Source organism: Prosopis cineraria, unplaced genomic scaffold, assembly GCF_029017545.1.
Source record: "Prosopis cineraria cultivar Desert tree isolate PC_DT_omini unplaced genomic scaffold, ASM2901754v1 PC611, whole genome shotgun sequence".
NCBI lineage: Eukaryota > Viridiplantae > Streptophyta > Magnoliopsida > Fabales > Fabaceae > Prosopis > Prosopis cineraria.
The window spans coordinates 28488-45893 of record NW_026555936.1 but is presented as its reverse complement, the minus strand read 5'-3'; the positions used below and the strand labels follow the sequence as shown (position 1 = coordinate 45893).

The 17406-nt window shown below is 32.6% G+C and overlaps 1 protein-coding gene across 1 annotated transcript; it reads left to right on the top strand.

Moving 5' to 3' along the window:
- The first annotated feature begins 5250 nt into the window (after window positions 1-5250).
- On the top strand, window positions 5251-13964 carry LOC129297789 (TMV resistance protein N-like). Its single transcript, XM_054936125.1, is given in 12 exon segments — window positions 5251-5702; window positions 6825-7983; window positions 7985-8313; window positions 8820-9927; window positions 10127-10402; window positions 10523-10709; window positions 10712-11235; window positions 11554-11619; window positions 11794-11985; window positions 12099-12316; window positions 13509-13576; window positions 13684-13964. Coding segments are annotated over 9 exon segments (4230 nt in total). The 5' UTR covers window positions 5251-5292; the 3' UTR covers window positions 11965-11985; window positions 12099-12316; window positions 13509-13576; window positions 13684-13964.
- The last annotated feature ends 3442 nt before the right edge of the window (window positions 13965-17406 follow it).

Sequence of the window (17406 nt, the reverse complement as noted above, 5' to 3'; positions counted from 1 at the left end):
AGAATTGTAATATTTAAAAAAAACTCATACATGTCAAACTTGAAAAAGTATTTCTTATTTATCTACTTTACCACACACTACACACACATCTCTCGCAAATTTTACGTGACTCATGGATCTAAGAAGTTATTAGAATAATAGAATAATCTAAATAACTATTCATATTAAATTTAATTATATGCATGAATTAAAAATTCACAGATTAAATAGTAGAGCAAGACAGGTTATTAGAATGATAAGATACTGAATAACTAACCATATCTAAAAGACAAATTGTGTCGTTAGGAAATTAGTAAATTATGGGTTAAAAAGTTACTGGGATGAATAATCTAAATAACTATCCATATTTAAATTTAATTATATGCATGAATTAAAAAATAAAAAACTAAATTGTGAGGCAAGAAAGTTATTTAAATAATAGAATATTGAATAACTAACTCTATATCTAAAAGAGAAATCATGAGATTAGGAAATGGTTAGATCATGGGTTATTAGTTACTGAAATGAAGGAATAAAAATAAATTATATTTATGATTAAAAATAATTTGTAAAATAAATTCTATAGTGGCTTTCTAAAATTTACCTGTTTAAAGAAAATAATACTTGTCATCCATAGAGATTACTTATATTATTAATATATAGATAATATAAGGTTTCGTTCCTAACCTTTCATGGGAGAGAAGAATTGCCGCCAAGCATAATTAATCAACAACAATACCTTTCCAAAAATCCTTCTTTAGTTACCATTAGAGACAAAATTCTCTTTCAAATATCAATTTTTTAATTAACCAAGTGTTCCAAATATCATTCTTTCAACCAAAATTAGTTTTAAACTCAAAGGGGGAAAAAAATCAAACCCACATTCATCTTCATCAATGGAATCCCAACAATTATACTAAATTTTCTATAAAAGTATTTATTCTTAAACTCAAATTTCAATTTGATCAAACTCATCTACTCTCCCAATAACACAAGTAGAAATAAGGATGTTAAATTTCTTATAGTAAATATGCTTAAGAATAGTATACTCCAATAAAATAACTTAAGTTATTTAGTTAGGTACTTTCTAAATTTACGTATTTATAATTTAGTTTTTAATCTGTAGATGTGGGGTTTTTTATATTTAATATTCTTTTTACTACTTTTTTTTCTTTTTGTTTTCATTTTCATCTTCATTTTGCTTGAATTGTATTTTTTTTTAAGTATTAGAGACTTAAGGTCTATTATTCATCTTCAATTTCTGGTTAATTTACTAATAATATTAGTAAATTACAAAACCTAGTAGTAATTTACAACTGATACTGTTAAATTAAGAAGTAAAGTTAATAATTTAATAACTGATATTATTGTTTATAATTGAAAAACACTAATGTTAAGTCTTATATAATTATTGATATGTCAACTCATATTAGTAAATTAACAAGTAAAGAAAGAAAATAATAATTAGAGTAATTTTACATAACATGTGAAGGGTATTTTGATCTTTTTACTATTGAAATTTTAACTTTTATCATCCCCCTAGACTGAATTGAAATTTCAAAATTTTGGAGACCCACTCATAATTATGTCATATCCCTAATTCTTATTTAAAATTCTTCCTTTTATGTTAATCTTTTAATTTTATAAAGTATCTTTGCAATGCTCTAACTCTAGTATCATTAATTTTATTAACAAAATTAAAATTTGAAACATTGATAAAGTATTCTCAAATGTTAGGTTTGAGTTATTCGATTTACCTGTACAAATATGATGCTCCACTATGTCTATAATAAAATATCTCAAATGAAGCTATGACATGAATTGCTTTATATCAAGTTGAGTTTAAAACTGGATCTTCATGTAAAATATTAATGTGTTCCTCTCATCCCTTGCTCATAATCATTTTGCTCAAGCTTTGGAATAGGAAAACACAAAAAGAGAAGAAATATCAGTGACAGAAAGTTTTAAACAGCAATACAAGTCACACGATCTAGAGCAACTTATAATGCCGTCCTTTATGTGCAATAAAAATCCATATACCTACTTGCTAGTATGACAATCACTGAATTCTAAATATGCCCATTTCAAGTACTGCAAGATCAAACAAATAAATAATATTCGTAGTGAACTTAAAAGAAATTATTAATATGGGTGATGAGTAAATCTAATTATCTTGTGTGTTTTATTATCCCGTGAGTATATTTAATAATTTAGTATAGATTGCCTCATATGCCTTGATCCTATTTGTTATAGAAAATATGGTTAGAATAGAGTTTGGATTCCTATATAAATTAATCACTTGATGAACAAGAATAGAAAAAAAGGAGAAAAAGAAAAAAGAAAACTCAAATCGACTATCCAAAAAGTAGATTAGATATCTCATTAATTGAATCATGAAATTAAAAAAAAAAACGAATTGAGTCATTGCAATTTCAAATAATTTCAAATCCCCAGCCTTGCTTTTAATCCTCAGCCTTAGCTCGAGTAACCACTAGGTGAGTGTTTTGTGAATGTAAGGGAGAAGAGATAGAAGAAGAAATAGAAGATAAAGAAGGAGAAGCAAGAGGTGGAGTAGAAGAAGGATAAGAGATAGGAGAGGAAGAATAAAAAGATATGGGGGAGCAAAAGTAATAGGGTGGAGGTATGAAGGGTGACCAAGAAGGTAGATGAGAAGATGAATCAAAAGAGGAACATGAATTTGGTTAGAAGGAAGAGGCATGGTTAAGGAGGAAAAGGTGAAGGGGGTTGAAAAGCAACATTTGGAATTGAACAAGGAAAAGAAGACTCATCAAACCAAACATCATGAGAAATATATATATTTTCATTTGATGCAAGACATTTATAACCATGATGAGACATGCCATACCCTAACAGACACATTGCTAATAATGAAAAGCAAACTTGTGGGAATTATAAGGATGAAGCAAGGGATGACAAGTGCAACCAAATACATAGAGAAAAGTTTAGTGAAAGGAACAACATTTTGAATAGTAGAGGATGGTAGTAAATTGGTAACATAACTGGTAGTAAGAAAGGCATCTTCACATTATTTCAAGGGTAAATAAGCATAAGAAAGTAAGGCAAGACCACCATCCAAAATGTAATGATATTTTCCCTTAATAAGACCACCTCTTTTATTGGGACCAAATGTCGATGCTGACTGGGACAACACTATAAGCACCTTTTTTATTTCAAGGTTATGTATGACCAGATCAAATAGCCGACTTTCACTTGGATCGAACCATCGATGTTGATCCCACAGGCATTGACTGGGATTGGAGTGGGGGAAATGAATGGGATTGAACGGCCAACTTCCATTAGGACTAAATTACTGGAGTCAATCGGGACTAGAGTTTGAGTAACAATCAAGACCAGACGACCAACTTTCTTTAGGACCAGATCGATAACGTGACTAGGACGGGACCACTATTGGCAACCAAGACATGATCGTAGGCCCCAATTGAGACTGGACAGCTACTTTTGATTGAGGTTTGACTCACTGTGACAAGATCAGATCGATGACCTCAATTGATACCAGACAGCTGAGGGTTTAGTGCCGATGGTCCTGTCCTAGTCAATGCCGACAATTCGGTCCAGTTCAAAGTCATTGAACCCGATCTTGGTGAGATCTAGCCTCTAATTTCGATCGTAGGTGACCATCCAATCCCAATCAATGCTAGCGATCCTATCTTAGTAATCATCACCAGTCTTGTCTCAGTTGTTACTGACGGTTAGGTCACAGTGGAAGTGTTAGTACAGGTGGTTCAGTCTTGATAGATATTGGCCGTTCAGTCCCGATGGTTGGTTTTGGTGGAAGTCATCCGTCTGATCTCAATTTTCACTTGCATTTTAGTCCTAGTTGGCGTTGATGGTCTTGTCTTGGTCGACGCTAGTTGTTAGGCTTCGTTGATGCTGACGATTTGGTCTTGGTGGAGGTCATCTATTTAGTCCCAATTGTCACCAGTGGTACAGTCCTTGTGAAAGTTTGTTGTTTGATCTTGGTAAGCACCAAAGTTGAACCATCTAGATTGCCAACTTTTATTAGGACCAAATCGTCGACGTCGTCCGAGTTGCTTTGAAATTCAAACATAGAATTTAAAATTTAAAATTTTACTTAACATCCAAACAAAGAATTTTAATATTACAATTAAAATTTTTTATATAATTTAAACTAAGAATTTAGACTATATAAATTTTAAACATGAGATTTTAAATTCAAATTTCAAATCCACCCATCCAAACACAACATGAAGGGATTATTGAAATGGCATTATTGGAATAATCATTGGGAATAGGGGAAGGCGTGAATGAAGTTATAGAAACGGTTGAAGTTAATGCTCCCATTTGAAATGAGAAACGACAAGATCATTGATGAGAATGCCAAATATAAATGGGGAAGATAGAACACTTGATATAAGAATAAATCCAGTGAATCAATTGCATGAGAAAATTAAAATTCAACCAAAGCAAATTTGACCAATGACATTGAATATATGCTAACCCATCAAAGGCCCGCTGTAACATTTGTTAATATATATTGATTGACTGAAGTAATGAATTATTGTAGCCAGCTAGTGGCTGACTTGTGCTTCTATGGTTCATTCATCATTTGCTTTTCCAAGGCATGGGTTCAAAAATTGGTGGCTAGGAAAGAAGTATCGTAGCCAGCTGATTAATAATATGTTTTTTCTCACCTTATTTATAAATCATTTTTATTAAAATAAAAAAGCCTTAAATATTATTAACCCTCTCTAGAAATTAAACAAGTTTCTAACTCTATCTCTTACATATTTCAAATATAAAATAATCTAACATTAATAATATTCTCAATATTTAATGAGAATAAAAATATAAAAATAAAAATAAATCAATAGTAATGCCTTATGACTAAAACAAATGATCATCTCAACTTCTATGTTTATAAACAGTATCAGAGTAGTATAACAAGTAGGGCCGCCTGCCAGGGTCTTTTATGTCAAAAGTAAGCTGCAGGCGACCCAAAATATGTGGCTCTGTTTCTTCTCATCGTCCCTTTCTGTATACGGACAAAATTCTTTCCCGGAAGGATACGTCCACACTGACCACGCGTCATTGAGCCAAAGTCAGAAAGTGGGTATTTCAAGGAAATTTCGCTTACAGACAGCAGAAAGTGGGTTTTCCTCTACCTAAATTCATTCAGGAATCGATCATTTGCTTTTATGCTATCGGCACTTTTGCAGTTAAACATGTCTTATTTCCCTTCTGCTTCATCCTCTAGTTCGGAAAGCACTTTTGACTACGACGTGTTCTTAACTATCAGCCACCCCAAACATCATGAGAAAAACCTACTTCGAAAAAAACTTAAGAGATGTTGGAATCAGAACTTTGATTGATGATCAGAGGGAGGAGTTTTCCATGCATGAGATAGTAAAGTGCAGAATGGTTGTGGTTGTTTTCACACCAGACTTCGTTGAATCCGACGTATTTCTGGCGAGACTGATGAATATAAGGCGGTGCCAAAAACTGACGAACAAAGAAGTGTTGCCTCTGTTCTGTGGAGTGAGTGAGGAGCAAGTACGTGAGCAGTTTGAGGATATGGATCAGAGAAGATTAGATGCTTGGGATTTGGATTTCGATTTGGATTTTGGAGGATTTCCAGCTGAAGCTGCTTCGCTTTTGGATTCAGGAAGAGCCACCGCTGAAGCTGCTTCGTTATCTGGCTTTACTCTGTTGTCTGATTTGGGGTAATAATTGTTCCTTTTTAATTTTCTTTTAGCTCAATACTCTCTGGCTTCCTCCAATCCTGCAAATAATTTAATTTACTTCTAATTATTTTATCAAAATTGAAAAAAAATAATTAAGTTATTGATATTGCTTGGAAAAAAAAGCAATTTTTTAGTTTATTCTTATTAAATATATATCTTTAAAAATATTTTCCTTATGAATAATATATTTTGCTATACTCATACAAAATTGCTAAAAGGTAAAAATTAGATGAAAATAATTAATGATCAATTTTTTTTTAAAGTGACTATCAATTGTTTTTAAAAGATGACTTATGTAGATGGCAAAAAAAAAAAAAAGAAAAAGAAATGACTTATGTAGAGTATTGAAGGGAGTATTCCCCCCCTTTTTTGGTGAAATGAAGGGAGTATTTAATAGTATGTTTTTTCAAAGGAGCCATTAAATTAGGAAAATATTTAATTGGGTGAAATTTCTGAGAGACTAAACTGATCTCCTTTATCTTTCCTCTTCTTTTCCCATCGCTTTCTCTTCCTTGCTCTTGGATCAAAATTTCAACGGTTTTTGATTTAACATTTATTAAACTATTATTATAATTTAGAGAAAAAACATTTAAATAATTTAAATTTTAAAATTTGGACTAGAATGAAAAAAATCAGTCTATAATATTTTTATAGTAGTCTACAGTCTAAACAGATTAAATATATTTATATATTTTTTTTTATGTAAAATTATAATAGTAGTTTCATAATTAAAATATACCTTTAGTCATTTAATTTTATATAATATTTATTTTAATTTTTAATTTTATAAAGTATCTTTTTTTTTTTTAATTTTAACATAGTTTTTTTAACCAGCAAACTTTAATATAGTTAAGTTCATCTTAAAAATTTTTACATTAAACTTATCGAATGTTAACATATTAAATTTAATTTTTTTTAAAAGAATAATGATGATCAACCGAAAAATAATCATTTAATTTGCAATTATTAGTATTAAGGTTAGATAATAGAAAAACACACATTAAGAAACAAGAGTTTACAATACATGAGTGGTAAAAAACAAACATCATGAGACATTCCTGTTGTTTTTTAAATATAATTTTAATTGATTAATTGTGACAGGAATAAAATCAGCAACATTATTGCGAATTTATACAAATACTTGTTTCATGAAGACTTGTTTCACGATCTTCAATACCATCAAGCAGGGTTACGACTTCGTTTAAGAGAATTGCTTGATATTTTGCGACAAAAATATATTGCTTCAGGAGATACGATCATAGTTGGAATCTGGGGTGTTGGAGGTATTGGTAAAACTACGATTGCGAAAGCTTTTTATGATAAAATTGGTGGTGATTTTGACGGTAAAAGTTTCCTTACAAATATCAAGGATGTATGGGATAAGCGTAATGGTAGAGTTCTTAAAAAGCAGCTTATTTCAGATATTTCTGAAGTTGAACTCGATGAGAAAAGTGATGTCCTAGTGATACATGAACAAATGAAGCAAATACTCCATGGAAAAAGAGTCCTAGTAGTACTTGATAACGTCGATAGTGGATTCCAGCTCATGGAACTGTGTGGGAATATCAAGTGGTTTGGTAGAGGGAGTTTGATATTCATTACAGCAAGAAATGAGGATATCTTTAAAAACTTTGTTGATGTATCATATGAAATGAAAAGGTTAGATAGTGATGAGTCTATTAAGCTTTTCAACTGGCATGCATTTAAGAAATCTACTCCAACAAATGATTTTGAGTATCTTTCATCCACAATCATTACTTTTTGTGAAGGACTACCATTGCTTCATGAAGTTATTGGCTCTCTTTTACATAATAGGACATTACAAGAGTGGCAAGGTGTATTGAATGAATTGGGTAGGACTTCTTATGGTCAAATAAAAACAAAGCTCTACATTAGCATTGATTTTTTAACTGATTCAGAGAAAGATTTGTTCTTTAATATAGCTTGTTTTTATGTGGGTCAGAGCAAAAACTATGTTATACAGTTGTTAAAAGGATCAAGATTTCCTGTGAAAATGGGAATGCCCGTAATCATTGAGCGTAACCTTGTAAAGGTCATGAATGACAAGCTTTATGTTCATGATTTGCTGCAAGAGATAGTAAGAAGCCATCGTGACAAGCCACTGTTCAAATATAGTTATGATGTATTCTTAAGTTTTAGAGGTGATGATACACGAAAATCCTTTGCTACTCATCTTTGCTCTGCTATAAAGCAAGCAGGTATTGACATCTACATGGATGAAGAACGAATTGAAAGAGGAAAAAAACATTTCATCTTCACTACTGCAAGCAATTGAAAGTTCCAAAATTTCAATAATTATACTATCAAAGAATTATGCTGGCTCTAGTTGGTGTTTGCAAGAATTAGAGAAAATCATGGAATGTTACCGAACAACTTATCAAGAGGTTTTACCTATATTTTTTGATGTGCGACCATCTGAAGTTCGAAAACAAACAAATTCTTTTGGAAGAGCATGGGATAGACTTATCAAGAGAAATTCAAGCAATGAAGTGGAGACATGGACAATTAATTCACGGAGAGCCCTCATAGAAGTTGCCAACTTATCCGGATGGGACATGCAGAACTACAGGTATTTTTAGTTTTATCACTTTTCACAGCCAAGGGTGTTCAAAACCTAAAACATGTGCCAAAAGTCTTTTCTAACACCCGAACCATGTTCATTAGACCTAGGACTATTAATACAATATGTCATATACACTCAGATACCAATATACTACAAAATCATTCCTTAACCCCTTTTTCACTAAAAACATAAAGGAAGGTAATTTGCTTTACATTGTATCAAAACCAATCGTAACATGTTTAAAATATCATTTATACACTTGCACTAGTATTTTGGCCCTATCAATATATATAACTTATCACATTCTCGTGCATTGGAACGATCAAATTCCTTAAATTCTTATCCTTAAGTTTCTTTTCATAACATGTTTGTGCTCCTTTTGATGACAAATTTTTCATTGAAAAATTTTCAAAAAGGAAAAATACTTGTTTCTATTATAAATTTTTTTCTATGCATTTTAAGGATTCTTGGTATAACTTATTCTTATCTAACTTCTTATTTTTGCCATGCAGAACTGAAACTGAGCTGATTGATGAAGTCATTGAAACTATTACAAAGAAGTTGGGTGACAACAAATGCCTATTTGTAGCTCATCATCCAGTGGGATTGAAGTCTCGTATGCAAGATATCCTCCAATTGCTAAGAAGTAAATCAAAAGATGTTATCATTGCAGGGATTTGGGGGATGGGGGGGATTGGTAAGACAACGATTGCTAAAGCTATCTACAATCAAGTTGGTCAAAGTTTTGAAGGGAAGTGTTTCCTTGCAAATGTTAGGGAAGTATGGAAGCAACATAATGGCCAAGTTTATTTGCAAGAACAACTTCTTTCAGACATTCTAAAAGCAAGAAGGTGGGCTTTACCAAATGTAGAAATGGGGAAAACCCTACTGGAGGAAATGCTTTGTAAGAAAAGAGTACTTGTTGTACTTGATGATGTGAACAATGAAGACCAACTTAAAGCATTATGTGGAAGTCGAGAATGGTTTGGCCAAGGTAGTAGAGTAATCATTACAACTAGAGATCAACGTTTGCTTAAGATCCTTAGAGTATTTCATGTCTACAACATGAAAGAGTTGGATGATAATGAATCTCTTGAACTTTTCAGTTGGCATGCATTTAAGCAAGCGATCCCTGAACAAGAAGACTTCATTGAACTTTCAAGGAGGGTAGTTTCTTATTCTGGAGGTTTGCCACTAGCTCTTGAAATTCTTGGCTCCTACCTGTTTGATAGAGAGATACTTATTTGGAAAATAGTTTTGGAAAAATTACAACGAATTCCAAATGATCAAATACAAGAAAAACTGAAAATAAGTTATGATGGTTTGAGTGACCATATAGAGAAGGATGTGTTCCTTGATATATGTTGTTTTTTGGTTGGCAAGGACAAAAGTTATGCTACACAAATATTAAATGGTTGTGGATTTCATGCGGAAATTGGAATTAATCGTTTGATAGAGTTGAGTCTTGTAAAGGTTGGCAACAAAAACAAACTTGATATGCATGACTTACTACGTGACATGGGAAGGGAAATAATTCGTGAGCAATCACCAGAGGAGCCTGAGAACCGTACGAGATTATGGTTTTATGATGATGTAATGGATGTGTTGACAAATACCACTGTAAGAATGTCTCTTGATGACTAAATTGCATTTTTTTCCCAAAGTTTTTTTGTTTAAAATTCAATACCTGTTTTTTCATGATTTGATATGCTCTTAGTATCTTTTAGTTTCCAAATAGGTTCAAACTTTTATCACATATTGCATATTTGCATGATATAAATTTTAATGAATCTGATGTTAGTTTCCCTTTGTTTAACAGGGAACGATGGCTATCAAGGGACTAGCTTTGAATATGTCAAATAATAATTCAGTTTCTTTGAGTGCAAAAGCATTTAAGGGGATGAAGAGGCTTCGTTTGCTACAACTTAATCATGCACAACTTACTGGAGACTATAATTATCTATCAACAAAATTGAGATGGCTTTGTTGGCATGGATTTCCCTTAGAGAACATGCCAATCAACTTATGTCTAAAAGAAATAGTTGCCATTGACTTAAAGAGGAGCAGTCTAAAAAAAGTATGGGAGAAATACCAGGTATTCACCATTATATTTTTTGGTGTTAAACAATGCTGACATTAGTTTTATTTTTTACATTTATTTTATTCTTTTAATTTCCTTTATCATGAAACTAATTAAAATATTCTCTTTGTATAGTTGTTGGAGAGGTTGAAAATTCTCATTCTGAGTCATTCTCATTACTTGACGGCGACACCAAAATTTACAAAGTTACCATACCTTGAAAAGTTAATACTCAAAGATTGTCCACGTTTGTCTATAATTCATCCTTCAATTGGTGATCTTAAATATATTATTCTGTTAAATCTGAAGGATTGCAAAAGCCTCAAAACCTCCCAAGAAGTGTATATAAGTTGAAATCCTTGAAGACCCTTAATCTTTGTGGTTGCTCAAAAATTGAAAAGTTAGAAGAAGACATTGAGCAAATGGAATCTTTGTCAACTTTGGTGGCAAATCAAACTGCTATAGTACAAGTTCCATTCTCATTAGTGAGACTGAAAAGCATTAAATATGTGTCTCTATGTGGCTATGAAGGATTATCTCGTGATGTATTTCCATCTCTTGTTCTGTCTTGGATGTCACCAACTCATCGTTCAAGGTCCTTATTCCAAACATTTCAGATTTTACCATCTCTAATTAGGAGCATGTCACATCCTTTATTTGTTAAAAGCAATGAAAGTGTGGAACCAAGGCCAAGCACAGATGAAGCTTCATGTCGAAAATCTCCAACATTAATTGAATTTCATGAACAAGTTCCCATTAAAAGATTAGAAACATTTACGAGTACTCTGACAATTCTTGTTGGCAGTTTCAACAAAGTTGCTGATACACTTTTAAAGAGTATTTCACAGGTTATTCTCTTTCTCTCTCTACTACCATGATTGCAAAGTTTTCTAAACATTTGAAGAACATCTTTATCATAAATGTTAAATAGCTATTAAATCATGGCAAAAGCTCTGTTCTGAAACTTGAATGTACAATACAGTGCGATTTATCTTTTTTCATATTTGTGAGTAATAATGTACATACTACACTTTCAACAATGTCATGTTTTTGTGTGCTTAAATTATTAACCTTTCGCCGCATTATCAAACATGCATGCCTAATGTTAAATATCATCTATATTTCCTGTGTTATCAATTAAATGGGATTCGTCTTTTTTCGAATAGGGATGGCATGATGGTGGGCTTGATTTTTCTATTCCAACAGACAATTATCCAGATTGGCTAGTTTTTGTAAGTGAAGGACCTTCAGTATCATTTAGAGTTCCTCAAGTTGTTGGCCGTCGCTTAAAAGGAGTGGTCCTCTACATCATCTATTCATCTTTTCAAGTTAGCATGACATCTGTGTATCCCATTGGTCTTATGATAAAGAATTTCACCAAAGCTACTATGGATTTCTACAAGCAGGATGCTGGAACAACTTATGTGGATAAAGAATGGCAGAACATAGCATCTAATTTGGAGCCTGGAGATGAGATGAAAGTTAAAGTTGAATTTGCACATAGGTATAATGTGAAGAAGACTTCAATCTATCTTATATATGCTGAAGAAACTAATGAGCTAAGCATCACCGAGTAAAGTTAAAGCACATACAGAAAGGTATTGTTTGTAAAGCTTTTAGTTAATTGGGGTTGTCACAATATAGGATTCACGTGTGCTCTTCTCTCTCTCTCTCTCTCTCTGATCTCCCCCTCCTTTTTTTGGACGAACAGGATTCGCTTGTTCTTATTCTAAGTATACTATGATGGTTGTTCCCTGCAAGGCTTTGCTTTGACAAGTGAAGGTGTCGAAGGCTTCATGACTTTTACTTTTGACTTTTGAATTTTTTTACCTTTTATTATTTGTTGAGGAAAGTAGAGAAAGGAACATCCTGAATTCCTGTTCTAGATACTTGAAGGCGAGGGGTGGAAGGCTTTATGGTATAGACATGGTAATTTGAATATGTCAGGTTTAATTTGGATCGGGCTTAAAATGTCTAGAAACATATATAAAAAAAACCCACATAAATAAGTCCAACCCTAACACATCAAGTTTTTGGGCTGACCTTATTATTTAAATTATCAAATATTATTTTATTTTTTTAGCTAATTTTAATCTTATTTTATTAATAAAAAAAAGAATTTGGGTATTCGAGTTAAATTTATTTAAGTTTAGATTTGGTTTGAATTTCTTTGGGTTTATTTAGGAAGTCTAAATAATTTTTTTTTCCTAAACTCTCAAGTCTAGGTTTAAAATTTTTCAGGTTTATTCGAATTGACCCAAATTACTTACTCTACTATGATACTCTCTTTCTCTCATCCTCCTTTTTTGACGTCTTCTTTCATCCTTTTGTTAATGAAATGATGAATTTATATTATGTAGTTTATGATAATTATAATGGTGCAACTACAAGCTCATTTCTTCTAATCCCTTGTAGAGTTGGAAAAATAAGCCAAGCCTGTTTAAGCCTTAAAATAACTAGGGCTAGGTTGCTGAATTAGAGGGTATAAATGAATTTTTGGCTTAAAAGAGCCAGTCTTTTAACCCTGATTATTTTTTTTTAAAAAATTTAAGTAAAAATTAGAAAACATCAAGTGCTTATCATACTTCAAGTCTCTTATCAACAACAACAATCACTTTTGATGATGCATTTTATGTGTATTTTAAATACTTCATCAATTAAATTTGTTATTTTCGAATCTTATTTTATTTTATTAATATTTAAGTGTTTTTTTAATCCTTTACAAATTATAATGCAGGATTATCAAGATAATTATATGAGTATGCATGATTTTTTTATGGACAAGTTTGAATTAGTGAATTATTTAGGTAAATCAATATTAAGTTTCATAATTTGAAAGAATTAGATTTTGAACTGGTGAAAGAACAATTAAACTCAATTTTCAATTCTTTTAAGGATGACTGTTGATATTCTTATTATTTAATTTCAATCACTACTATGGCTAGTGAATTAATTTTTAATACTGGTGAAAGAATTAGATATAGTTCACACTACTCAAAGATTTGATTCTTAACGGGTTTCATTCACTGTATGTGGATCAAAAAGTACTTTAGATTTTTAAATATTGTATGCGAAATATTGTTCCAATTTGAAGCATTTGGTGCCTTTTTCTGGCTTTTAGGATTGATTGATCGAATTACGTCTTCTACAGCAAGAAGTCCTAAATCTGAACTCAGATCTGCAAGTAAGGTGAAGTGAATGGTAACTTATCACTTTTCAGAAGCCAAATGAGAGGGGGGGGGGGGGGGGGGTGCATGTTTAGGCCATTTTTGAACTTGAAACTTTATTTCGAACAGGATTTCTGCACTTTCTAGAAAATGCCCTGTAATAAGGACCGGAGGGAGGGAGTATATATCCAAAGGAACATGATCCGCCGCTTGGTTAGTGGTGTGTACGTAGTACATGAGATACTGGAACCTGCCATACTCTCTGTAGCATCATCGATCAGTGTTTCTTCAAGCAGTCCTCTTTCTTGGTTCAGCATAAACGTTCGTGCAGGGTTCACAATTCTTTCATGTATAAATATCTCGGCACAGCTCTGAACAATTGACAATGAATATGCATAATGTTCTGGAAATTTTATGGTTCCTATACGCTATTATGGTATATATCAGAGCCGTAAAATCACCTCCATGACACATTCACCTTCCCCAAATAGGGGTTATTCAAGCTCCTCCTCTGCGATCTCCATTCTTCTTCTTCTTCTCTTACTATTTTTTCTTCCTCCCTGTCTCATTTCATCTCCATTAAACTCACCCATGATAATAAGCCTCCCCACTCCCTCCCCCCAATCATTCTCCTTATCCTCTTTTTCTTGTTTTCAGTGATGTTTGGGGCCATGCTCCTCTTTTATCTGTTAATGGATGTCAATATTATGTTTCTTTAATGCCAAATTTACCCGGTTTTATCCCTTGCATCTCAAATATGATGTCCTTCATGCCTTTGGTTTATTTTAAAAAACAAGCTGAAAATCTGTTTAATACCAAAATAAAATTTCTTCAAACTGCGGGGTGGGGAATTTCAATCTTAAGGACCACTCCGCTGCTTATCACCTTTGGAATTGAGGACTTCGGGTCACGTGCTATCAAAGGGTCTTTCGTTTTGCTCTACTTAACCATTTCAGCTACCCCCAGTTAGAATTGGGATCCGGATCCAACAATTACATAATAAGAAAAGGACTAGAAAAACCAAAAACGAGTGCAAGAAAGAATGTCCAGTGCCAAAAGTCTTGCCTAAAGCTATGAGTTGAGAAAGATTTGTATTTGACAGATAGCTTACCCTGCTTTCACGGGAAGGGTCACTTCTCTCTGGGAGGGGAGTGGAGTGGGGAAGGAGAGGATAGGTTCAGCTATCAGAGCAGAGTAGTGGAGCCCGAAAGGAAAAAATGAGTAGTAACAGAGAGACATGTGACGAAAGAAGGAATCACCAGCCAGAAACAAATACAAGTGACTAAGCCTAAACAGAACTACTTAACTTTCACCGCTCCTGAAACAAGACTTAGTCCACGACCAACTGCCATGCCGCTGTTAGAGTTTTGAGATAGAAGGCACCTTCTTCATTAGCAATAGCAAGCGTAGACCCTGTTTGAGCAAGGTTGCTTGTAGAATCGATTGTGTTGAGATCCGGTTGGTGATCTGTACTGAGCGGTGTAATCTAAAGCATCTCAATCCAGGTCGTCTTTCTTTGATGTTGTTTCTTACATCATCTTCAATCTCACGATATTATCCATTGAATCACTTGTCCATATTCCATGCTCAAAATGGGACCATTGAATGAAAACACAGGCATAAAGTAGAATTTGGTTTCTCTCTTCTCCATCATGCCTCTCTTCCAAAGCAATTCTGGGTTCATGCGTTTTCTTCTGCAACATATTTAATAAATCGCTGTTCTTCTCCTCCTCTTCATTATAAATCACTTTATCAACTCATATTTACTCATAATCTTGATTATAATTTCTCAAAATTTTTTGGATGTGCATGTTGGCCCAATTTGGTCCCATTGGTCGAACTAAACTTGATTCATATGCTCATCAACTAATTTCTTGGTTACAGACATTGAACAAAAGGTCAATCCTTAGCTCTTAGACATCAAAACCCGTCAAATTCTTGTTTCTAGCTAGGGATATTTAGTTTAATGAGTCACTGTTTCCCTTTTCATGATTCATTATTTACTTCCTCCTCCTCTGATTTGCCACTTATTCAAGCCTCTTCTCCTTTCGATTTTAATTTCCTTAAACATTACCTTCTTTCTACTTCCCTCAATCCCATTTCTGCTTCTCATATGCCATTCCTCTCATCCACCTTCAATAATTCTGAACCATATGCTCATTATTTGTGAAGGTCTTATGGATTAAACTTGAGACTCGTTAGTTTGAATGTACGAATGCTAGCTTAAAAATTGATTACATTCCTTTTTCGTTAGGTATGAAAGTGATGATGTGTTTTTATTCGTTCCTCCAAAAACACACGGAGAATTCCAAAAACTTTCTATGCTTCTACACTTGTTTTTCCTATTGTCAGCCTGAGAAATACGACACATACTTAGAACAAGTGCAAGTGAATGATATTTAATGAAAATCCCAACTGAGAGTGAAAAATGCACATCTCCATCTATAGTTCAAACTTTAAAATTGTGCAATATTTCCTTGTTGATGGATGCATTCCATAGTGGCCGGATCAAAAATTAGTCCCTTTTTTTGATGAAACTGGCGACAAATCAATGTCTTGCTTGAAAACTTGACTTAGGCTCATCCCATGAAGACTAGCTCTTGGACATTATGCAGTACAAAATTTGTGTTTTAGAGGTACTTCAACAAAACGTCATGAAAACGCAATCTAAGAAAATGTTTTCAATCTGAAACGTCCCCTGAGGGAGCTTTTTTTTTTTTTTTTCCCTAAACGGCCCATAGGGGGCGTTTCTTGGAAAAAAACACCCTCCAAGGGGGCGTTATAAGAGACACCCCCATAGAGGACGTTTGTATAGAACCCCCATGTCATGTGGGGGCGTTTTTACTGTTGAAAACAACTCCTAAGTAAAAACATCCCCTCAGCAGCCTATAAATTCATTTGCTCACTTGAACCTTTCGCCTGAGTAGACCGAGCAAATAAGTTGAGTTTGAGGGACTAGCAAAATTTGACAAGTTGGGTTGAACAAATTGACCCATTTTTTAAAATGGGTTAGGTTAGCTCAACCTGCAAAACTAACGGGTTAAAATGGGTTGGCCCGCGGGTTAACATATTTTTTAAAAAAATATTTTTTTTTTTTTAATCACATTATATCTTTTTATAAATATACAATAATGATAATATTTCTTAAATATATAATTTATTACTCCCAAATATGTTCTTTACATTTGAAATATAGTGTAAATCATTTTTACAATTTGCAAATAAAATTTTTGTTATAGTTTGTAAATCAATAATTTATTAGTTTTTATAGAAATATTTTGAATATATATTATTTATTAATCTCATAAGATCTATTGATTGAAATCATAAATATAAATTTATTAAAAAAATAATATGGGTTTATATTCAAATTTTATTTCTCATTGAGAAAGATAACATATCTAAGCGAGAAGATGATTGATAGTAAAAATTTAGCAAAATAAATTTTTTTGGTTAAATTCTATGTTTATTTTATTTATGTACAAGTTCTTTAATTTCTAATTTACTTTAAAATGTAAAATAAATATATATATATATATATTATATAAATTTTAAATTGTAAAAAAGATTCGATAAATTTTTGCGGGCCAACCCGCGCCCACTAAAAATGGGTTAGGTTAGGCTTTCTAGCCCGTTTTATCTGGCAGGCTGGCCTAACCTAATCTGCAAAATGCCAACCCACGCGGACTAGCTCACAGGCTAACCCGTAACCCGTTTGTCTAGTGCTACACCTGAGTATGTCTTCTTTCCTATATTTTATTTTTGAATTTTTTTGTTAAATTTTTATTTATGACGTGTTTTTTAATTTTTTTATGTTGAATATTTGTAGATAATTGAAATATATATCTTACT